This window comes from Castor canadensis, chromosome 11 (genome assembly GCF_047511655.1).
Source record: "Castor canadensis chromosome 11, mCasCan1.hap1v2, whole genome shotgun sequence".
NCBI classification, from domain to species: domain Eukaryota; kingdom Metazoa; phylum Chordata; class Mammalia; order Rodentia; family Castoridae; genus Castor; species Castor canadensis.
In genome coordinates this window covers 34,936,281-34,961,056 of record NC_133396.1, presented here as the reverse complement: position 1 = coordinate 34,961,056, position 24,776 = coordinate 34,936,281, and the positions used below count along the sequence as shown (strand labels likewise).

The following is a 24,776-nucleotide window of genomic DNA, read 5'->3' as shown; positions in this document are numbered from 1 at the left end:
CGAACTGTGGGCAGCGGACATGCGTAGCGCTATCTGCAGGGGCCAGGTACTGGCAGAGACACGCGCAGAACAGCAGTCGAAGCCGCTCTCGAGACTGAAGCATGCGCACTGCGAGCTAGAGCGTTTGATGGACAGTGAGCATGCGTTCCCATGTCTGAAGTTGATGAATTGAAATCGAACATGGGTAATTAACCTTTCTGAATAGGAAAAAAAAAAAAAAAAATCCCGCAAAGCTTTACGTTTAAGGAACATGCGCGTTCGTTCTCCGTCGCTTTTCGGTGTTGAAACTGAGCATGCGTGTAGTGAGGGGGCGGGTCCTCTTAAGTTTGAACCCGACGGAAACCGCGGGGCTGGGTGTGAGTAGGGTTAAATGGGGGCGCCTAGGGCTGGCGGGGAGAGGAAGAGGCTTGCCTTTGCTATTTACGATCTCAGTGGCGTTCGGAAAGTCACATGACCTTTCAGTTCCTCAGTTTCCTTGTCTGTAAAGTGAGGATAATATTATCTCCTTTCCAGGTTGGAAATTCTGAGTGCAGAGTCTGCTCATTTCCCGAGCTGCCTGAACCTAGTGTGAGGTCTTTATCAAAAAAAAAACCTCTCTTTTTGTTGTTAAAAATAATGAAGAGCTACTGTAACATGTCACCTGGTCTTCCTCCTCCAGGCTCTAGTTTTGAACTAAACGGGAATTTTTTTCTTATTCACCTTAATTATAGTTACCAGGCCAGAAAGGTGGTTGGTGGAAAAAAATGTTAGTTGAATGTTCAATTGTTGAGCTAATTTCTGGTGTTCGTATGGTGTGAAGTGTGTACCACTGATTCCTTCAACCAGCATGTATTTTGTTTGTTTTGCTTTCTTTTAACTGCATACTTAGGAAAAAGTGAGTACAAATAAGATTTTGGAAATTCCTGAGCTGTGTTTGAATGGATTTGGGTACCATAAGACCCAAATCCCAAAACTATATGAAGTAAGGAAAGAACTTCCTTGAATGACTTGATTCCATAGACAACATAGCTACTTCATCTTCAATACCAAATACATATGAGGCATTTTAAGATTACTTTTTTTATTGATTTGTAGTTAACGCATAACACATTATTTGTTCTTATTACTAACGTAGTGTTTCTTAAATTGGTGTTTTTTCTGTTACAGGTTGCCCACTTTTTTGAGGAAATAGGCCTAGTTTGTGGCTCAGTATGTCAGTAGTAACGGTGCAGCTTGGTCAGTGCGGCAACCAGATTGGTTTTGAAGTGTTTGATGCTTTATTCCGTGATTCACACTGCTCTCAGGGACTCTGCTCTAGGAGAGAGAATGAAGCATATCAAGCATCTTGCCAGGAAAGATTCTTCAGGGAAGAGGGAAATGGAGGTATGTCCTGTCTTTTACTCTGACCTGAGCCTCTTCAAAGCCTGGCCCTCCCCAGGCATCTGAATCCCATCCCTTCCCATCTCACTTTAGGGAATGACTTTTGCCCCTTGTTTCTTTATTTTTTTTTTTTTTGTGGTGTGAGGGGATCAATCTCAGGAACTCACACATGCTAGGCAAGTTCTCTACCACTGAGCTACATCCCCAGTCTTTGGCCCTTTGTTTCTATGTTAACAGGTTTTGACTCTTGGGGGCTTCTTCCCTCCAGCACATGAGCGTGCCCCAACTTAAACCATCTAAAGGGCTGAGGATGTAGCTCAGTGATAGTGCACTTGCCTAGCATGCATGAGGCCCTAGGTTTGATCCCTAGCACTGCAAAAAAGTAAGAAATAAAACTTATCTCTTGAGGCCAGGCATGGTGGCTCAAACCTGTAATTCTAGCTACTCAGGAGGCAGAGATTGGGAGTATCATGGTTCAAGGCAAGCCAAGGCAAAAATTTATCAAGAATCCATCTCAACCAATCAAAGCTGGGCTTGGTGGTATGTGCCTGTCATCCCAGCTACCTGGGAAGCATAAATAGGAAGATCGTGATCCAGGCTGGCCAGCATAAAGCAAGACCCTATCTCAAAAGTAACTGAAGCAAAAAGGGTTAGGGGTGTGCTCAAGTGGTAGAGAGCCTGCATAGCAAGCATGAGTCTCTTGAGTTCAACCCTCCTGTACTACCAAAAAAAAAAAAAAAACCTAACTTGTTTTTTTTTTGGCGGTACTAGGGCTTGAATAGAAGGCCTCATGCATGCTAGGCTTTGCTAGGCAGGGGCTCTGTCACTTGAGCCACTCCACCAGCCCTGTTTTGTATTGGGTTTTTTCAAGATAGGGTCTACCTTGGGCTGGCTTTGAACCATGATCCTCCTCATCTCTGCCTCCTGAGTAGCTAGGATTACAGGCATCAGCTTCCATAGCCATCTCTTCCACTTTTTGGGTCTTTGCCCTTTCAACCAAGAGTCTCAGAGGAGAATCATGCTTAACCTACTATAATCCTGCTTCTTCCCCAGAACATCACTGAAGCTACTCTAAGAAAAGTTTCCACCACCCTCTTAATTACCATCTTTTGGTGCAGTGGCTTAAGTGGTAGAGTGCCTGCCTAGCAACCATGAAGCCCTGAGTTCAAACCTGTACCACCCCCCCAAAAAAGTGACTAATTATCATTTTTTTGTTTTCTTCACTTAACTTCTCTATGGATTTAACTAAAAAATTCCCTCCTTGAAACTCCTTCTCCTTAGTTTCCAAACTTTTCTTATCCACTAGTGTATCTCAGGTCCTCCTGTCCTCTCAGATGTATAGTTCTCTCTGGACAACTGATTTGCTGCAGATTTTACACCAGTGACTCTCAAGCCTCTAGCCCAGCCTCTTTTTCAAGCTGTAGACAGATTAGTGGACATCTCTACCTGTATCGCCCATGTGAGCCTCAAATTCAACATCTCCATGCCCAAGGCATTAATTATCTTGCTTAAAACTTGCAGTCTCGCTGGGTGTGGTATTACATGCCTATAATTCCAATACAAGGGAGGCTGAAGCAGGAGATCTCAAGTTGGAAACCAGCCTGGGCTACATAGTAAGTCTGAGGACAGCCTGGAGCTACATAGCAAGACCCTATATCAAAAAATTAAATAAAGAAAAATGATAAAAGAAAAATCTGTGAGGCATGGTGGTGTAATCCTACTGCTTGGGAGGTAGAGATCAGGAGACTCAAGGTTAGAGGTCATCCTGGGCAAAAAGTTTTTAAAACCCTACCTCAGCAACAACAAAAGGTCAGGCATGGTGGTGCCCATCAGTCATCCCAGCTGCACAGGAAGTGTTAGAAGGGTTGAGGTCTAGGCCAGTCTGAACAAAAACATGAGATTCTTTCTAAAAAAATAATCAAAGCAAAAAGAGCTGGGGCATGGCTGAAGTGGTAGAGCACCTGTCTAGCAAGTAGGAGGCCCTGAGTTCCAACCCCAGTACCACCAAAACTGACTTAGTTATGGAGGTAGCTCAGTAGTAGAGCACTTGTCTACCATGTGTGAGGTGCTGGGTTCAAGCCTCAATACTGGAAAAAAAAAAAAAAAGAAGAAAAAAATTCTGACTTTTCCTCTCCTGCTTGAAATTTTTCAGTGGCTTATCATTGCCTAAAAAGATAAATTTCAAGCTTTTTAGCAGTGCCCACAAGGATTTCTAAGATCTGAGCCCTGCCAGCTTTCCATCCCAATCCAACACTTCTGCATTCTCCTTCTCCATCCTGTGCCCCAAGAATCATGAGCTGCACATGTGCCCATTGTATTTTATACCTTTGAGTATACTGTTTCTTGGTGTAGATTCCTTGTGGGTCATATGTTGCACTATGATTAAGTGTTGTGCTTTGTGTCTCCCACGAGTCCTTCTAGGACTGGTTTAGTATCAATTTCATCTCTATTACATTGTAAGCACTCGATAGCAGTTTTATTCTACACTGTTTCATCCTGCTTAGCAGAATTCTGGGCTTTTTGAACACATGCGTTACTTGCTGCTACAGTGTTTCTAACTAGTGTGAAAAATCTCTTCCCCCAATGCCTGAGTCGTTTTTTTTCTGGACACAGGGCTGGGGATGGGGCTCAGTGACCTAGAAGTTTATGCTCATATGACAAAGGAAATTTTTTTATTTTGATATTTTTTTTTCCCTCTCTAGTTCCAATTGCCCGGGCTGTACTTGTTGACATGGAACCTAAAGTTATCAATCAAACACTATCAAAGGCTGCCCAGTCTCGCCGATGGAAATATGATCAGCATGCAAGCTTCTATCAAAAACAAGGTTCTGGAAACAACTGGGCATATGGGTAAGAATAATTCCTCATGATTTTCAATTTAGTTCAGTTTAGTCCCAACTACATAGGCAATGTAGTTATAACTGTATAGTTGATTCACCAAGCACATAACCATGAAATTGCTGTTTTAAAATTTAGAAGAAACTCTTATGTCTCTGGGTCTCAGGTATAGGTAATGATAAAACCAAGGATCTCTTGCAGCTGGATTTTCCATCTTCACTGTCCTGCTACAAACTAACATCAATACAGTATCCTTAACTGGAAGGCATCCAGCCCTAGGGAATTCTATAAGGCAGTAGTTCCCAAACTTTGCTGAACAATAGAATTTCCTGAGGGATAGCCAGGCATGGAGTGCAGTTCTGTAATCCCAGCACTTGGGAGGCTGGGGCAGAAGGATCTCGAATTCAAAGCCAGCCTGGGCTACATAGCAAATCCCTACCTCAAAACAACCTAAAAGCAAAAACTAATAAAAGAACTCCTGGAGTTCTTTGGAACATCCTGATGCCTAGGGCTCACTTGCTGAGATTCTGATTTAACTGGTTTGGGGTGAAACCTAGTTTTGTTTTGTTTTTCCTTTTTTCTTTGAGATGGGATATCACTATGTTGCCCAGGCTGGCCTCAAACTTGCTATCTTGTTTTAGTCTCCTATTGAGTACTGGGATTATAGGCATGGACCACCATGCCTGGCCTGGGGTTTATAAAAGCTTCCCTGTGACTTTAATGTGCAGCAGAATTTGAGAACCATTGCTTTGGAACTATAATTATGAATATCAAATATTATGTCCTATCATAACCTTAGAGAACTACTTGGTAATTGAAAGCTCTAGCTAGAGGAACAGCCTATAAAAGAGAACTTTCTGAACCCTGTAAAGTTATTTTTCTAGCAGTATTATTGACCTTTTAAATATATTTAATTTGTGTAAATTTTGTCAAGTCAGTGTGCCTGGACCTTTCATAAGAGTTACTCTACTTCCATGGCTTTGAAAAGACCTACCCAAAACCTTTTCCCTCTGCATCGCATTTCTCTGGTTAAATTGAAAGATGTTTGTTTCTTTTGCCATTGCGTAGTTACTCTGTTCATGGACCCAGGCATGAAGAATCTATAATGAATGTAATCCGGAAGGAAGTGGAGAAATGTGACTCTCTGAGTGGTTTTTTCATCATAATGAGTATGGCTGGGGGCACAGGATCAGGACTGGGAGCCTTCATTACACAGAATTTGCAAGATCAGTATTCAAACTCTTTGAAAATGAACCAGATTATATGGCCTTATGGAACTGGTGAGGTATGAACATGTATTAATTGAAAAATTTATGTTCTGTATTCTTTGCAATTGAAATGAATGTGAGTAAAAGATGGAGCTAACCTTTTCTGGTGAAATGTTAAGTCAGCTTCAGGACTGATTATACAATATGATACTTTCATGAACAGTTCACTTAACTTTGTTTAAATTTTGTTAAAAACGTATGAGTTGTCCTTGTTTTTAAATCTTTTTTGTTTTGTTTTTGTTTTTGTTTTTAGATAGAATCTTAGCATGTGCCTAAGCTAGGCTGGACTCAAAGTCAAGATACTCCTGCCTTTCAACTTCCTAAGTGTTTGGATTATAGGTGTGCACCACCACACCTGGCTGAGATATCTTTTTTTAAAAAAATTCCAAATCAGGGCTGGGGATGTGGCTCAAGCAATAGAGCCCATTGCTTAGCAAGTTGAGGCCCTGAGTTCAAATCCCAATTCCACAAAAAAAAAAATTCCAAAGATGGTGACTGAACATGTAGTTAAGTTGCAGAGCATGTGCTCAGCAGGTTCAAGCCTTGGTTTCAATTTCCAGCATCAAAAATAAATAAATAATAGATTACAAAAATGATTGTGCTTCTCCTCTCAGAACCCATCTCTGGGTTAGTCCCTGTGGCTACAGCATGGAAAGAAGGAAACTTGTCTCATGTTGGGATTCATAGTATTATTGACAATTGCCAGCATTCAAATCATTTCCTTTTTTTTTTTTTTTTTTTTTGGTGCTGGAGTTTGAACTGAGGGACTCATGCTTGCTAGGAAGATGCTCTACCACTTGAGCCACTCTTCAAGCTCTTTTTTTTGTGTTGGGTATTTTTGAGATAGGTTATTGCTTTTGTTGCCCAGATTGGCCTCTAACTGAGATCCTCCTGATCTTTGCCTCCCAAGTAGCTAGGATTGTAAGTATGAGCCACTGGCACCTGGCCAAGGTACTGTATTAAGTGCTTTGCTTGCATTATATCATTAATCTTTACAACTATAGGAAGCTGATGTCATTATTGTCTTCATTTTACAAATGATGAAAGTGAGGTATAAATAGATTAATAAATTGCCCCAAATCATGCAGCTAGAAAGTAAGAAGAGCCAATACTTGAATGCAGACAGATGTCTTCAGAATCTACACTAATACACTAACCACTATTCTCTCCTACTGTTCTTACTTCTGACCTTCTTCTCTCCAGGTTATTGTGCAGAACTACAACTCCTCCTTGACCCTTTCTCACTTGTACCGATCTTCAGATGCACTCCTTGTTCATGAGAATGATGCTGTCCATAAAATCTGTGCAAAACTGATGAATATCAAGCATGTCTCCTTCAGCGATATAAATCAAGTCGTCGCACATCAGTTGGGAAGTGTGTTCCAGCCTACTTATTCTGCAGAAGGCTCTTCTCACTACAGAAGAAATCCACTAGGTATTTGTCTCCCTCTGCCTTATTTGTAGGAAAGTTTTAATGTGAGTTCTGAAAGCCTCAAAGTTATTCTTCACCATCTCTTCCCCTCTTCCTAAAGATACACTCAATTCTCCCTCATCTCAAAAACCTTTTTTCACATCTATTTATTTCTCTGAACTGTGTTACGGAAGAGTCTCAAGAAGTTAGTAAATTTTCAAGAGTGGTGGTTACTACCCATTAACTTCATCACTTGGAATTCTTGCCCTCTATTTTTCCCTCTCTCTCCCTCTTTTGTGATGTTAGAGATTGAACCCAAGGCCTCACACATGCTGGATAAGTGCTCTACCAGTAACTTACACCCACAGCCCCTTCTTTTTTTTATTAGCAACTTTACTGAAATAAAAAAAATTTATCGAGAAAAAAAGAAAAGAACAAAAATGAATTTTAAAAAATATTTTTAAAATTTTATTGATATAATTCACATTTAATGTGTATAATTCAATTATTTTTTTAGCATATTCACAAGTTATACTACCATCATACTGAGCATTCCATAAAGAAATCCTGTACCTATTGTTGATCATGAATATTCCCATCTTTTTCCCAGTAACACCAGTCCTACTCAACTACTAATCTCCTTTCTGTCTCTGTGGATTTGATTATTCCGGATGTTTCACATAAATGAAATCATGCAATGTGCAGTCTTGGGTCTAGCTTCTTTCACTTAGCATAATGTTTTCAAAGTTCATCCAGTTGCATCTTGTGTCAGTATTTCATTCTTTTTAATGGCTGAATGACGTTCTATTGAATAGATATTTTGTTTATCCATTTTCCAGCTGTTGGACATATGGGTTATTTCTCCATTTTTGGCTCTTAGGAATAATGCTGCTGTTAACACTTTGTGTGGCTATATGTCTTCATTTCTCTTGGATGTATATCTAGGAGTAGAATTATTGGGTCATTTGGTAATACTATGTTGAACTTTTTGAGGAACTGCCAGACTTTCCCATAATGGCTGTGCCATTTTCCATTCCCAACAGCAGCATGTAAGGATCCCACCTCCTCCACATCTTTACCTTCTTATCCTCCTCTTCATGTAACCATCCTAGTGAGGGTGAAGATGCAGCTCGTGCTTTCAGTCTGCACTTCCCTCATGGCTAATGACGTCAGGCATCTTCTCATGTGCTTATTGAGCATTTGTGTGTCTTTTTTGGAGAAATGCCTATTCAGAGTCATTACCCTTTGGTTGTTTTTTTTCTTATTTGTGGTGTTGGGGATGAACCCACTAAGCAAGCTTCCTATATTCTGGATACAAGTCTCTTTTGAAGTATATGATTTGCAAAAAATTTTTTTCATTTTTAATTTTTGTTTCACTTTTTAGATGATGTGTTTCTTTTTTTTTTTTTTTTTTTTTTGTAGTGCTGGGGATTGAGCGCAGGGCCTTGTACATGCTAGGTCTTCCCTTCTTACTGCCTTGCAACTGGCCTCTTGTCCTTTCTATCTTCCGCCTCTATTTTCTGTCTTCCTCCTCTACTTTCTGTCTCCCTCCTTTTCCTTTCCTTTTTTTTTTTTTGGTGGGATTGGGGTTTGAATTTAGAGCTTCCCACTTGTGAAGCAGGTACTCTACTGCTTAAGCCATGCCTGTAGTCCATTTTGTTCTGGTTTTGGAGATAGGGGTCTCCCAAACTATTTACCTGGGCTGGCCTTGAATTGAGATCCTCCCAGTCTCAGCCTCCCAAGGATCTAGGATTATAGGTGTGAGCCACCAGTGCCCAGCTTTCTCCCTCTATTTCTTTCTGTGTCTTCATTCAGCTATAGCTGTCTAGTTTCCAAATCCAGTGGACTTCTCCTTGTGTGGACATCTGGCAGCATTTTATATTTGACTGCTCTTTTCTTGAACTTATTTCCTTGGACTGTTAGCTTGAGGGCTTCATTTTCCTTTTTCTTCTTCCTAATCACACTCTCTTGTACTTCCTGACTATATTTATATTTTTCTGCACCTTACAAGTATACTTCTTACCATTCTTTCTTCTTCCATTCTTTTTTAGTTCTTACTCTTTAAATGGTGTCTCGTCAGTTCAAATCACCTAAATGCAATTGACTCTGTAATCTTTACCACCATTTCTATTCTCTTTCCCAAATAGTTGGTTGGCCCAGTTTTCTTTTATTTTCTCTTTTACGTTGATGCTGGGGATTGAATCCAGAGTATTGTGCATGTGTGGTAGGCAAGCACTGTATCACTGTGCTACATCTCCAGCCACTCCCAGATTTTTAGTTGCCTCCTGCTTCTTCAAATATAACTTTTTGTTTGTTTTCTCTCTTAAGAGATGAGGTCTTGCTTTGTTGCGTAGACTGGCCTTGAATTCCTGGGCTCAAGCGATCTTTTTACCTCAGCCTCCCTCAGTAGCTGGGGTTTTAGCTGTGTCCCAACAGGCCCAGCTGGAACCAAAAATTTTGTCTAGTTTGTTTACCACTCTCTTGACAGTGCCTAAAATAGTGCATGGCAAATAGTAAGCATTCAATAAAATGTTTGTTGAATGGAGAATATTCTGTTTTGTTTTGGTTTGATTTTTGCAGTACTGAGGATATAACCGAGGCCTTGTACATCTAGACCAGTGCTACGCCACTGTGCCACACTCCAAGCAGATGAAGCATAAATGGGACTGAAATTCACAGAAGTGGTGGGAGCTTCCGATGTAAATTGGGCTTTGATGTTAGTTTTTTTTATGGTAGGACTAGGGTTTGAACTCAGAGCTTCACACTTGCAAATTAGGGGCTCTACTGTTTCAACCATACCTCCAATCCATTTTGCTCTGGTTATTTATTTATTTATTTATTTCGGTGGCACTGGAGTTAGAACTCAGGACCTCATGCTTGCTGGGTGGGTGCTCTACCACTTGATCCACTCTGCTAACCATGTTTTGTGTTGGGCATTTTTGAGATAGGGTCTTGCAGACTATTTGCCTGGGCTGGCTCTGAACTGTGAGTCTCCTGATCTCTGCCTCCTGAGTAGCTAGGATTACCGGCATGAGCCACTGGTGCCTGGCTTGCTCTGGTTTTGCTGGAGATGGAGTTTCATGAAGTATTTGCTTGGGCTGGCCTTGAACCACAATGCTCCTGTTCTTAGCTTCCAAAGTATCTAGGATCATAGGCTTGAGCCACCAGCGCCCAGTTGGTGTTGGATGTTTGAAGATTCAATGGGATCCCAGTCTGCTATGTGATTTGACTTTCTCTAGTTGTGTTCTGACAGAAAACGTCAGGAGTGGTACTGATCCAAGGCTGGATTTTTGCCAGGAAGAGGAACACTGATGTATTGCGAAGGCAGGAGGTCAGTAGGTTAGGGTTTCATTGAGGTTAAAGAATTGGGTGAGAGTAGTTGACCAAGAAAGCTGAAGGGGAGAAGTGGAAATGTAGCTTATTGATAGAGTGCTTGCTTAGCATGCTGGATCCCCACACCTGAGGGTGGGGGGAGAGATTAGTATACAAAGGGGGTTTCATTGTGACATATGCATATAATGTGCTTTGATCAAATTCACTCCATTATTCTTCCTTATCTTCCCTCTTCCCTTTTTAAAACAATTTTTAAGAGGTTTCATTATTCTGGTTTCATACATGCATATTTGCAATATTACTGAATTAAAGAGAAAGGCTAATTAGCTTTACATTCATAGATGTTTTATATATTTATGGAAAATACCTAGAGAAGAGAGAAAATTATTACCATAACATAAATATAAATTTCATTACAGTGAGTACAAACTCATATCTTATGTCCTGGTAAAAAACAGATTTTAACCAAACATCTACAAAATGCTGCAAAAATGGGCTTATCCTAGTGGAGTTACCTCTAAACATACAAATCCTTTTCTGTAAAATACCGAGAGTGGAAATCTAGAGTAAACATATAACAATCAATGAATAATTCCTGAGGATTTTCTTACTCTGTTGTGTAGACTGGTCTCAAACTCCTGGGCTCTTGAATTCCTCCTTTCTCAGCCTCTGGAGCAGATGAGACTATAGGCATGTGCCACCCTGTCTGGCTCTTTTTTTTTTTTTTTCTTTTTTTTTTAGTGCTCTACAACTGAGCTCCATCTAGCCCCTAACAGATTTTGATTATCATTTAAACCAGATGAAATAAAGAAATAAAGATCTAGAGAAATTTCTAAAGGAAGATTTTAATGAACACAAAATGACAAGAAAAGTATATCAGCTCTCCTGCTTTCTTTGTTTTCTTGGGGATTAGCTAAATATTCATTTCCAGTTCCAGTTACCCCACTTCTGAACTCTTGTTTCCTTTTTGGTGAAGTGTGTTTTCATCCATGCAAAAATGAAGCAGTGAAGTCTGTACTAGACATAGTCTCTGAAATTTTATTGTTTTAAAGTTTAAGCAATTCTTGCCTTAGAGGAGACACATTTGATCTAGAAAACCATCAATTCATGATTGTTTTTAGGCCAACTACACCAGTGTGAAATAAAGGAAATCTTAGTTCACATCTTCTTTGTTTTTTACAGGAGACTTAATGGAGAATTTGGTTCCCCATCCTGAGTTCAAGATGCTAGGTGTTCGAAACATTCCTCAGATGTCTGAGAATTCACTGGCATATAGCACGTTTACTTGGGCTGGCCTCCTCAAACACTTGAGACAGATGCTCATTTCTAATGCAAAAATGGAAGAAGGTAAGGGTATTTAAAAATTTGTAGCCCTGGAGCTCTGAGAATGGGCTGGCTTGACCAGATGAAATAAAGGTTTCTGGCTCTGCTTAAGGAGCCTCCTGCACAGACTCACCAGCACATTCCAGCAGGACTTCTTAATTGTTACAAAAATCATTTTAGAAGAGGGCCATGTGCTTTTTCAAGTTTTTATTCTTTTCTAATCAAAGTAATACATAAACTTAGTTTTAAAAATCAAGTCGTTAAAACTCATAGCTTAGTGGTAGAGTGTGTGCTTTGCATGCATGAGGCTATGGGTTCCATCCCCAACACTGCAAAAAAGCAAAAAACACAAATACCCAATTAAGTGTATACTTACATCTATACATTGTACTATATGTAAATTATATATCAACTTTTTTAAAAAACTGAAGTAAGCTGGGTACAGGTGGCTCACGCCTGTAATCTTAGCTACTCAGGAGGCAGAGATCAGAAGGGTCATGGTTCGAAGCCAGCCCAGGCAAATAGTTCACAAGAATCTTTCTCAAAAATTTCCAACACAAGGGCTAGTGGAGTGGCTCAAGTGGTGCAGTGCCTGCCTAGCAAGCATGAGGCCTCCCAGTACCAAGACAAAAAAAGAGTGAAGTAAGCGTCTAGTATGAATTTATAACAAGGAGAACAGAAGCCCCTGTCCTATGTCCCTCTTGTCCAGGTAAAACTATTTTTAAACTACTTTTATTGTCTTTAGCAGTTTCTTCTGGGATTTGCTTCCATATTTCTAAATATCTTGCTCCTGTTTTTTGTCTTATTTACCAGTTTTAAATATCCATTGCCTTCCTAATGTGAAAATTGCTGATTGAATCTTCTTATACCCACTCTACACACACTGAATCACTCACTCACATTTGTCCTTCCTTCCTCTCTCTCAGTAGAGTTGTACTTTTGGGTTAGATCAGTCTCTAGCGTTTGTGTAACTTTTACCATGTAAATGTTCACAGTGAAGCCATGTACTATGTACATAGAATACATCTTATTTCATTTAAAATTCATTTTTTTTCTCTTAAGAGTTTCTAATATTTATTTTGGTTGATATTCTTTGCATCTATCACTAATCTATTCCAAAACTTTTCCATAAAAAATAATTCCTTCTCAACATGTTCAAATGGTCAGGTAATCTATAACTTTCATTATCTGTTTGGAGCAGTCTCTGGAAGGCCCTTATCTTCCTCTCTAAGCTGGATTGATTGCTCCAGACTTGATAAGTGGTCAGCAGTGGTTTCTTGGATTTCAAATCATCCATTTTTCTTTTTTGTGGCTGTATTGGGATTTGAACTCAGGGCCTCACACTTGCTAGGCAGGTGTTCTACCACTTAAGCCATGCTCCCAGCCAAAGGAAGGTAAAAGTTTGGGGCTCTGAGGGCTCTATCCATTTTTGTCTGGCTGTTTTGGAGATGGAGTCTCATGAATTATTTGCCTGGGCTGGCCTTGAACCTCAGTCCTCCCAATCTCAGACTCCCAAGTTGGTAGGATTACAGGAATAAGCCACCAGCACCCAGCCATTCTTTTTTGTTTTTTTAAATGTTGTGCTGGAGACAGAACTTGAATGATTGGCTCCTTGGCAGTGAGTAACACTGACAAGTTGCCTTGCCATGAACTAGCAGACTGCTTACTATGAGAATACTTTATATTTCTTAATTTCACATAGCCTTCACTTTACCAGGGAGAAAAAAGTGTCTGAGAGTTTAAACAACTTAGTCTGTGTTGCACAGTGAATATGGCCGAAGGGATTTGGATTCACTGTTTGCACACCATGAAGAGGCACAGTATGGACAAGACTACAAAGTGCAGCCAAGAATCTGTGTGGTGAAATCTGCTCAACTGCATCAGAAGACACTACCACTGTGCAAAAGAGGGTAGCTTTAAAATATGCCAAGTATGAGAATTGGGAGCCTGACGGTAAAATGGCCAGGCAGTTCAAAAGCCACATACATGCCAGCCACCAGTGGCTCACACCTGTAATCCTAGTTACTTGGTAGGTTGAGATCGGGAGGATTTCAGTTCGAGGCCAGCCTGGGCAAATAGTTCACGAGACCCCCATCTCCAAAATAATCAGAGCAAAATGGACTGGAGGTGTGGCTCAAGAGATAGTGTGCCTGCTTTGTAAGTGTGAAGCCCTGAGTTCAAACCCAAGTCCCACCAAAAAAAATAAACAAAAAAGCCGGACATATGTAAAACCCACACATGTCTGCAAGTCCATTCAGTGCTGAGAGTAACTCATTTAACAAGTAATTATTGAGAGATTCCTGTTTGCTGGGTTACTGTTCCAGACTCCAAAGGCACAGCAGTAAAACTAAAAATGTCTGCCCTTGCCAGACCCCAGTGGCTCATGCCTAGCTACTCAGGATGCAGAGATCAGGAGGATTGAGGTTCTAAGCCAGTCCTGGGCAAATAGTTCTCTCGGAAAAAGATACTGCAAAAAAGGGTAAAGTGGCTCAAGTGGTAGAGCGCCTGCCTAGCACATGTGCCTGAGTTCAAACACCAATGCTGCCACAAAAAAAAAAAAGAAGGTCTGCTCTCACAGAAGCCCTACATTCTACTGAGGTGGACGAAAGACCCGTACCAAGGAATTTGAGAATTTTAGGGACAAAGAGAAAATCTTAAGGCTTCTAGCGAGAACAAAGCAGGAACTAGATTAACACCGGAGTGGTTGCAACTGTAGCTCAGTTGTAGAGCATTTGCTTAGTATGTACAAGGCCCTGGGTTCAGACCACAGTGCCTGACTGGATGGGACGCGCTTCCACGTAGTGACCAGTTTGGCATAAGGCTTTCAGCGTGGCTGTGCTTGGGGTCCCTGAGGCTGGAGCCTCACCCATGTTGCGTTTTCAGAGCAGAAACCTTCTAGGGTAAAGGAGGACGGCTCCCCTGCTTCAAGGAGCAGGCAAGGGTCTGGGGCTCTCCCTGCTTCTCATACAGAATTTTAACTCATCCTGTTTTCTGCTTTTAGAAATGCCTGGCCTGTTTACAGGACCTCCACGGTGGGTAGGCATAAGTTTCAACTGTCCTGGTTGCTCAGTTAGTAACCAATGGCTCGTTTGCTTTCTTATTTCCAAAATGTTGTTGATGCTTTCTTCATTCTTGTTGCTTTTTTGTTTATTTTTTTATGCCTTTTAAGAAATTCCCTTGCTGGGCACTGGTGGCTCACGCCTGTAATCCTAGCTACTCAGGAGGCAGAGATCAGGAGAATCACAGTTCAAAGCCAGCCTGGGCAAATGGTTCTTGAGACCCTATCTCAAAAACACCATCACAAAAGGGGCTGGTGGAGTGGCTCAAAGTGAAGGCCCTGAGCTCAATCCCTTTATTGTCTTAGTGGGAAATGTAGAGCAAAAGTACATTTTGTCTGATTTTGTCTGTCATATTTAACTAGAAAGCACTATGTATTATGTTAATAGGCTATATTGAAGCACAAAGTAATATAAGAGGGTCAATAATATGAAAGTGGGTCTTCTCCATCTGCATGTAATTGCTTAAGGATTTTGGACTATAGTGCCAGAGGTTTGAAGATAGTAGAAAGTTCACATCTTAAAACTGGACTTCCTGGAGTTTTTTGGCTACAGTACTTGTTTTTCTAGCAATACCTGTTAATATCTCATGGAACATAATGTTCCCTACGGTAGTGTGAGGCGTACTGCCCTGAACTCTCTTAGATCAATAAACCACAATTTGCTTAGTCATTTTCCCATGTGGGACTTTAGGGTGTTAATTTTTTTTTGGTTTTTTTTTTTTAGTTAGTTATGGATAGAGTTTGAACATATAAATGGCTTTTTTCTTTGTTTGGTTTTTGGTTTTTGTGGTACTGGGGATTGAACTCAAGGCCTCACACATACTAAGAAGAGCATTACCCCTGAATGTTTTCATTTTTTGAGTATGTGGATATATGTATGTTAAGAACTATATGTATGGCACAAACCAAGGTCTAGTTTTATAGCTATTCATGTGTTATCAGACTGTTCTGTATAAAGACTTGCCCCATTTTTATCACTATCACAATGGATCTGTTCCCACTTGTCCTAGCAACAGGGGGAAGGAGTGCTCCAAGAGGGAATAGGCAGAAGTTGCAATGTCTTACTTCCTGACTTTGAAGCTGTATGTGGTGGCACATGCCTGTAATCTCAGTGCTTGAGAGGGTGAAGCAGGAGAGTTGCAAGTTCAAGCCCAGCCTTGAAGATAAGGTAGCACTTCAAAAAAAAAAAAAAAATCAAACAAGCAGGGCTTCAACTATGGTGGTTCATGCCTGTAATCCAAGCTATGTAGGCAAAAATATGTGGCCCTATCAAAAAAATAGCTAAAGCAAAAAAAAAAAAAAAAAGGGGGGTGGGGGGTAAGGGCTGGAGGAGTGGCTCAGTGGTAAAGTGCTTCCCCAGCAAGTGTGAGGCCCTGAGTTCAACCCCAGTACTGCCAAAAAACAAACAAACAAAAAAATTAGCATTAGCACTGGAGGTCTAAGTCAGTAGTAGAGTGTGGGCTTAGCATGAGTGGAGGCCCTGGGTTCAATCCCAGCACCAAAATATGTTAAAAAGCCAAAAGCAGCTGGGCGCCAGTGGCTCACGCTACTCAGGAGGCAGAGATCAGGAGGATCGTGGTTCAAACCAGCCCAGGGAAATAGTTCCAAGAGACCCTATCTCGAAAAAACCTAACACAAAAAAGGGCTGGTGGAGTGGCTCAAGGTGTAGGCCCTGAGTTCAAGTCGCACGTACACAAAAAAGCCAAAACAAGCATTGCGTTATACTTATTATTCTACGTCTCTTTTCAACATAACAGTATTTTGTGGCCCTTTTTCCAATTCAGTATATCTAGACATGCTTTGTTTTTCTTCTTCTTTTTTATTTTTTTCCAGAGCTGGGAATTGAACCCCAGACCTGGCGCACGCTAGGCAAGTGCTCAGCCACTGAGCCACATCCCCAGCCCTGCTCCATTCTTGGTAGCACACATACACGCATGCACACACACACACACACACACACACACACACTTATTGTATGCATATAGATTAAACAGTGTGATAATTCTACAAGGCTGCTTGTAAAAACTACCAGTCCACAACCTCCTATTTTATCCTCTTTTTTATTTTTTATTTTTGGTGTTGGGGATTGAACCCTGGGCCTTATACATGCTAAGCATGCAGCCTTCCGCCAACCTACACCCTCAACCTCAAGTAGCAACCATTTTTCATCCACCCACTCATTACCATTTACTGATATTTTCAGCTATTTAGATGTTATCTTTTTATTTCCAATTATGGAAGGTCAGGATTTAGCTTTTTCTCCGCACTGACCCGTCAGTCTTATAAACACCATCTGTTCCACATCCTTCCAATACAGTCATGTTATCATTTGGTTAAGACAATATACAGCTTTATGTTATCATGACCAAGTAAATGCTATTCATAGCCGACCCACATAGTATACTGTGAAACTTTTCCTTTCCCGTGTAATTTTTATTTATTTATTTATTTACTTTTTTATTTTATTATTTTTACATTTATTCCTATGTGTATACATTGTTTGGGCCACCTCTCCCCCTCCGCCCCCACACTCCATGTAATTTTAAAATTGTTCTTTACAGTTGCCTTATTTGCTTAGCTTTTCTTTTATCTGTTAGCTATTCAACCCTAAGTCTTTCTCTAGTTGTCTGAATTTTCTCGGTATATTCAGGCATGCTATCAGTTTCATTTTCTTTGAAAGAAATCTCTCAGCAAGGCCAGGCACAATAAGCAGGGTGTGGTGGTATGTGCCTATGGGGACACAGGAAGACTGCATTCTGAGGCCAACCCCGGGCCAAAGTGTGAGACCCTACCTGAAAAAAATAACTAAAAGCCAAAAGTGCTAAGTTGTGGTTCAAGTAGTAGAGTGTCTTCAAAGCAAGCATGAATCCCTGAGTTCAAATCCCAGAACTGCCAAAAAGAAAGAAAAAAAAAAAAAAGAAATCTCTCAGCTGGGTGTGGTAGTTCACACTTGTAACCCCAGCTTCTTGTGAAGCTGGGGCAGCAGGATCACTTGAGTCTATGAGTTCAAGACCAGCCTGAGCAGCAGAGTGAGACTTCATCTCAAGGGAAAAAATTTCTCCCAGTGCTTTCTTTTTTTTGCAGTACTGGGGCCTACACCTCAAGTCACTCCACCAGCCCCTTTTTTGTGATGGGTATTTTTGAGATAGGGTCTCATGGAACTGTTTGCCCAGGCTGGCTTCTAACTGTGATCCTCCTGATCTCTGCCTCCTGAGTAGCTGGGATTACAGGCATGAGCCACTGGCGCTTGCTTCTGACCTACTGCAGTCTAAGCTTTTTTGCCCTGTTTAGCAAGAGTGTACATTTGTGATCCTGGACATTCCCTTTGCTTGTTTCCTGTGTTCAGCTTGGTAGATTTAAACATAGCCCCAATTGTGTGGGGGTCTTAAGAGCAGGAGGTCATGGTTTTTGCATGATCTGTCTGGTTTCAGTACAGTACCCTGCCTTCAACCTTGCCTAGTAGTTTCTCTGACCCAAGACCCTTCATCGACCATATCTGCAGAAAATAAACCTTTAGCTTTCTGTTGGGGTGGGGAAGAGGCAGTTATCATGGTGTACAGACAAGTTCGGCGACATTCCTCCAAGAGTTGGCGAACACAGATGTGCTCGACATGATTGCAAAGCCAGTTGAAATGTCAGGGGCTTTTAGTTTTTTCAGGAATTCCCTTAAGGACTGTTGCATCATCAGTGTTCTGGACACAAGGAGGACAGTTATGTGTGAGAAAACACAGGCATTAATGCTGAGTCAGAAAGTAATAGTTACCAAACTAGAAGACATTTTAGGAAAACCTTAACCAGTTTAATTTTTTTATACTTTTCTTATACTACATGCTAAAGATTGACAAATGATTTTAAAAAACCAGGCCAGGCATGGTGGTGCACACCGGTAATCCCAACATTCTGGAGGTAGAGGCAGGAAGATCTTGAACTGAGGCAAGCCTAGGCTACCTAGGTAGACGTGCCTCAAGAAAAACAAAAACAAAAATTAAAAATCTAAGGGCTGGAGCTGTAGCTCAGTTGGGAGAGGCCTAGCCTATGAGAGACCCTGAGTTTGATCCTCAACACCACACGGAAAAAAAAAAGCAGTAAGTAAATTTGCGACATAATTTTAATCATTTTTATTCTCATAGTGGTGTCTTAGAGTAGAGGAAATACAATGTTTTGTATATATCACCCTTTTGTTACATGATTGCAAATATTTTTATTATTTTTGTCTTTGGTATACTATCTTTTACTATTTGGGAGTTTCATATTTTTATATGGGCAGAACTATAAATCTTCCTTTATAGAGTTTGAGCATTACCAGCCCAAAGAAATAAAGATGTTCTCTAATTTTTTTGATAGTTTTATGTTTAATGTTTAAATATCAACTCATCTGGTGGCACACATCTGTCCCAGCACTTGGGAAAGAGGCCAGAAGTCTAAGAGCTTGAAGCCAGTCTGGGCTACATAATGAGATCCTGTCTCAAACAACAACAAACTTAATCCATCTTGGTTTATCTTTATTTTTGCTTATTTGTTTCTTTAAATTTAATAGTTTTTTTTTTAATGGTGCTAGGGATTGAACCCAAGACCTCACACAAACTAGGCAAGTTGTTCTACCACTGTGCTACATCCTCAGTCTCCATATCCTTTCTTTCTCCTCTCCTTCTGCCTGTCTTTCTTCCTTGCTTTCTCACTTTCTTTTTTTTTTATGGTATTGGGGTTTGAACTCAGGGACTCATGCTTGCTAGGCAGGCACTCTAACACTTGAGTCATGCCATCAGCCCTCCTTTGGAGACAAGGTCTCGCTGTGTAGCCAGGGATGGCCTTGAACTCAAGATCTTCCTGCTTCGGCTTCCCAGATACTGGGATTACAAATGTGAGCCACCACGCCTAGCTTCTATGTCCCTCAATACTTTTACATGTATCTTGTTTATCATTCGCAAAGGTATGTATGATTTTAGTTGCGTGACTTTTGACAAACATATACAATGTGGAACCACCACAAAGATGTAGAGTAATCCCACCATCCCAGAATGTTCCCTCGTGCCCTCATCTCCTTGCAACTACTAATCTGAGTTTTGTTCCTCTAGTTTTGCCTTTTTCAGAATGTCCATTTATAACATGGAGTTATGAAACATGGAATCTTTTGACTGTAGCTTGTTTCACTTAGCAGAAAGCCTTTGAGCTTTATCAGTGTTGTTGCATTTATCAATAGTTTGTTTTTATTACTCACTTAAGTAGAATTCCATCTTATATACCTACCACCATTCTTTGATACTAAAGATAAATTCATGCCTTTTTCAGGACTGAGTAGTTTGAATCATGTTAGCTTAACCAATTATGAATTTTATTTATTTATTTTTGTGGTACAGGGGTTTGAACTCAGGGCCTTCACCTTGAGCCGCTCCACCAGCCCTTTTTTGTGAAGGGTTTTTCGAGATAGGGTCTTATGAACTATTTGGCTGGGCTGGCTTTGAACCACAATCCTCCTGATCTCTGCCTCCTGAGTAGCTAGGATTACAGGCGTGAGCCACCAGTGCCCGGCCCAATTAAGAATTTTAAACTCTTAGAGCTGGGGGTATAGCTTAGTGGTGGAATGTTTGCCTAGTACAAGCCGGGGAGGTCTTGGGTTTGATCCCCAGTACTGCACGAAAATTAAAAAAACAAAGGAATTTTAGAGGAAACTACCAACTTTTGCATAGCAAATATTTATGTAAAATATACAAGACATTTTCTCATTTTGTGCAATGCCATTTCTAAAATCTCTTGCTTTTTTCTTGTGGTAGGTATTGACTGGCAAGTGCGGCCTCCTATATCAGGACTTCCACCTCTTGGCAAAATGTCTTTAAACAAGGAACTGCATTTTAACACTTCCATTGCTAACTTGGTCATCCTTCGTGGGAAAGATGTGCAAAGTGCAGATATAGGTAAGCAGAATTTAAGGTGAAAATTAAGTTGCACATTTTGGACCATGTATGTGGTTTTTAAAAAAATCCCTGTATTCTATTTTGTTTGTTTGTTTTTGAGACAGGGTCTCAAGATATAGTCCAGGCTGGTCTGGAACTTGAAATCCTCCTGCCTCTGGCTCCTGAGTGTTGGGATTACAGGTGTGTGCTACTATGCCCACCAAAAATCCCTGTATTCTTAGAGAAAGAAAAGTAATAACTATGGGTTTTAGTGGCAAAACATAACCATCATATCAATTGGTAAGTGACTGGACACAAAAACTGAAGTGGTTTAATCAAGACAAAGGATTATCTGAATATCTGAATAGTTCTGTTATCCTTACCTTGTGTTTTCCTTCTTACAGTCCAAGATATCTGCTTGAGCTTTAGCTATTAAATCACATCAGAAGCTGGGCGTAGTGTTGCACACCTATAATCCTAACACATGAGAGAAGGAGGCAGGAGGACTGGAAGTTCAAGATGATCCTGGGCTACATAACAAGACTCTGCCTCAAAAAAACAAAAACAACCAAACAAATCACATAGGATTGAGCAAAGAAGGACATTCCCCCCACACTCTGAAACTTGCACATCACACTTGCATTTTTGTTGTTGTTTTTTGGCATTACTGGAGTTTGAACTCAGGGCCTTGCACTTGCACGTCAAGCACTCTACTGCTTGGGCATGCCTCCAGCCCTTATGCTTGCATTTCTGTCCTCTTGTCTAGACAGAGTCATGTGCCATACATAGCTGCAATGGGGGCTATGAGCACAGTTGAAATTTTGGGGGTGGTGAAGCTGGGGGTACAGCTCAGAGGTAGAGTTTTTGGCTAGCATGTGCAAGGCCCTGGGATTGATCCCCTAGAACTGGACAAAAAGCTGGGGGTCCTGTTACTAAGGAAGAAAGGAAAACAGCAATCATTGGCTGACTTGTGGTCTCTGTGCCAAGCATTTTTTTTTTTTTTTTGGCAAACTTTTCAGGAAGTTGAAAGAGCAATAGTAGCCAGGCGCTGGTGGCTCACACCTGAATCCTGGCTACTGAGGAGGCAGAGATCAGGAAGATCACTGTTCGAAGCCAGCCCGGGCAAATAGTTCGAGACCCTATCTCAAAAAAACCATCACAAAAAAGGGCTGGTGGAGTGGCTCAAGGGCCAGGCTGAGCTACTTATTGAGACCCTGTCTTAAAAGCCAAAAAACCCTAAACTGTAAACTAATAAAAACAAAGAATTGTACATGTCCATGTTTTTCTTTTTTTATTCATGTATATTAATTGTACAAAATAATGGGTTTCTTTACATCATTTTCATACAAGTTTGTTTTTACTTCAGAGGGATTTAAAGACCCGGCTCTCTACACTTCCTGGTTACACCCGGCTCATGCTTTCAGCGTGTGGAAAACCCAGCGAGCTTTCAACAGATATGAGAAATCAGCAGCGTTGGTTAGCAACAGCCAGTTCCCAGTGAAACCACTTGACGTGATTGTGGGAAAAGCATGGAGTATGTTTGCTTCAAAGTGAGTAAAATCAAGTCTCCAGAGCTCCCTAGCCTCAGCAGATGATACGGCTGCCGAGCAAGAGGTTGGTGGGGTAACCGTGACCACCATTTGTGAATGTGAAGCTTGAAGCTTTGGACCTGTGACTTCAGGCTTCATTTTCTTGTCTGTACAGTGTCCCTTAAAAGAGAAACTGTGTGGCAAGGATTAAGGGAGGTAATCATGTAAAACACCTCGTGTGCTGCCTGCCTAGTGAGTGTTCAACACTTGTTCTACACTATTTTTATATGGATGCTGTTGTTGACTAAAGAAGTAGGGTCTAAACCAATTTAAAGTAGAAATTTCATTATAAGGCAGGGACAATAAGATAGTTTCTAAGCTGGGTGCCAGTGGCTTATACCTGTAATCCTAGCTACTTGGGAGGCTGAGATTGGGAAGATCGGGGTTTGAGGCCAGTCTGGGCAGATAGTTCACAAGACTCCATCTCCAAAGTAAACAGAGGAAAATGAACTAAAGGTGTGACTCAGGAAGTAGAGGGCCTACTTTGCAAGTATGAAGCATAAGTTCAAACTCCAGGCTCTCCCTCCCTGCCAAAAAAATAGTTTCAAAAGTAAGATCCTTGAGAGAGCAGAAGCGGTTGTGATCTTCCTCAGTAACGTACGTGGTGAGCACTCTGCCTGGTGCTAGGAAATGTTTTAGCAGGTTTCTTGAGCTCTACCAATTGACACTTGCTTACTGCCAAAGTACAGTTCCTCAAGTGTTGAACGAGGTTTCTGCCTTGATCAGCTGGGATTCCCATGGACCCAGTCATTCTGCAATGGCCCTTCTGTACCCATCCCCTCTTTCTGATTATGAACTGTCTGTCCTGTCCTGCTGTTATTCCTTGGTGTTCTCACTAAGTGGAAGCAGCTATTATTATGACAATTTGATTCATGTTTGCCCTTGATTGTCTCTTTTGGACATGATTTCTCCTGTCTCAGAATATTAGGTGAGGGAGGGATTGAGAGGACCACCCCAGCATAACTGTAAATTAAATGTTGTCTGAAAAGCATTTGAAAGGCCTCGCTACATTCCTAGAACTGGATTGTGTTTCTAGTTTCAAGCCTTCGATGAAACCTCAGGCAGTCTTTACAGTCTATACTAAACCCAATCATCTGTAAAGCACTGACTGGATGCTGGGTGGACAACCAACTCTGAACATGCCTCTTTTTCCTGTGTGCCTCCTCCTGACATTCTCTTGACATTAAAAGGATGGGGAGCTTGACATAAACTGAAAATTCACTAATTTTTGGAGCATACAGTCAAGTAAATATGACTTCTGGGATTCTGTGTTTGAGTTAGAAAGGGCTATTTGAAATTTAATTTTAAATCACTCATTCACCTGAAATTGTCTGTTTTACATTTTGTTTTTTTTTTTTTTTTTTTTTTCTTCACTAGGGCCTACATTCATCAGTACACAAAATTTGGAATTGAAGAAGAGGACTTTTTGGACAGTTTTACATTGTTAGAACAGGTTGTTGCCAGTTACAGTAATCTCTGATCTACAGCAAAAGTGAAAAATACTGAGGCATTTTTTTTAACATTCCATCTGTTAAAGTAACAAAGTAGAATGCTGAGTCCATTCTGTGAACTGTACCCACAGAAATGAAGAAAACTTCAAATGGAGAATTGCATATTTTCAATGAAAACATCTACTTATTTCATATGTAAGGAAAAAACAGTGCTTCTGTAAAGAACTTTGTTCTGTTTTGTTTCATTGAGACAGGTTGTCACTATGCTCTTCTCAAACTCCTGGGCTCCAGCAGTCCTCCACCTAGCCTCCCAGTAGCTGGTACATTTCACTTCCAGCTTCAAAGAAATTTGGAAACATTTTGCTAAGATGTTGGAACTCTGGAAGTAGCCAATAAAAGGGAATGTTCTGTTCGTCCATATGTTCCTAATTCTTCCTTTTGTACTCCAAAAAAGATTGACTCAACATGAACTCAGCTTTCACACAGCATAGTTGCACACTATGAATGTGCAGTTCTGTACTTGGTCCTTGAAATGAGCGCTCTCAACCATTAGAGGGAGCTGTTGTCAAATGCTACAGTGTGAGCGTCTATTCTGAAGGTTCTCTAATGGTAAGATTTTCTATTCTAAGTAGCTATTTAAACATCAGAGACTGGCAGAGTGGCTCAAGTGGTAGAGTACCTGCATAGCCCTGAGATAAACCCCCAGCACTGCCAAAAAAAAAGCATCAGGGTAGGTGCAGCTGTGTCCTGTATACTTGGGAGGCTAGAGGTAGGAGGATCACTTGAGCCCACGAGTTTGACATCATCCTGGGAACATAACGAGATGATGGCGATAAAAAAAAAAAAAAAGAAAAGGCAGGGTTGGGGATATATAAATGTCAGAGTTTTGATAGTAAATGCTTATCATGCTTAAATACAAAAGTAAACATGCAAATGTGTACTTTCATTAAACTTTCTGGGCATGAGAAACTTGGGTCAGATTTTGTTTTGGATCTTAGAATGCTAGACCAGAAACTGATTTTATTCAATTATTGCTTTTAAATTACCTATAGGTATTTAGGTGGCATTAAAAAAAGAATGGTTATATGCTTTGTAGAAAAAGGGGTAAGAGCAGTCACCCAAACTTTTCACTAAACTTGAGAAGATTATCACCAAGGCAAAACAGTATTTGATGAAATTAACATGCAGAGATGTGGGTTTCACTCAGGAGAACAAAATGCACATGAAAATTGGCAGCTAAGTTTGAGGGGATGGT

At 40.7% G+C, this 24,776-nt stretch overlaps 1 protein-coding gene across 5 annotated transcripts; it reads left to right on the top strand.

Annotated features, from left to right (window-relative positions):
• Positions 1–4: 4 nt before the first annotated feature.
• Positions 5–24,482, top strand: Tubd1 (tubulin delta 1). Of its 5 annotated transcripts, none has more exons than XM_074046225.1 (9): positions 5–134; positions 1,147–1,362; positions 4,062–4,209; positions 5,266–5,482; positions 6,669–6,900; positions 11,392–11,556; positions 20,362–20,502; positions 21,848–22,031; positions 23,448–24,482. In XM_074046225.1, the coding sequence occupies exons 2-9, from the start codon at positions 1,191–1,193 to the stop codon at positions 23,548–23,550; spliced, it is 1,362 nt and encodes a 453-aa protein (XP_073902326.1). In that variant the 5' UTR covers positions 5–134; positions 1,147–1,190; the 3' UTR covers positions 23,551–24,482. The 5 variants fall into 5 exon arrangements, with proteins under 5 accessions (XP_073902326.1, XP_020017408.1, XP_073902324.1 ...); XM_020161819.2 differs by having other exon boundaries at positions 28–184; XM_074046223.1 differs by lacking the exon at positions 5–134 and adding an exon at positions 312–354.
• Positions 24,483–24,776: the final 294 nt, after the last annotated feature.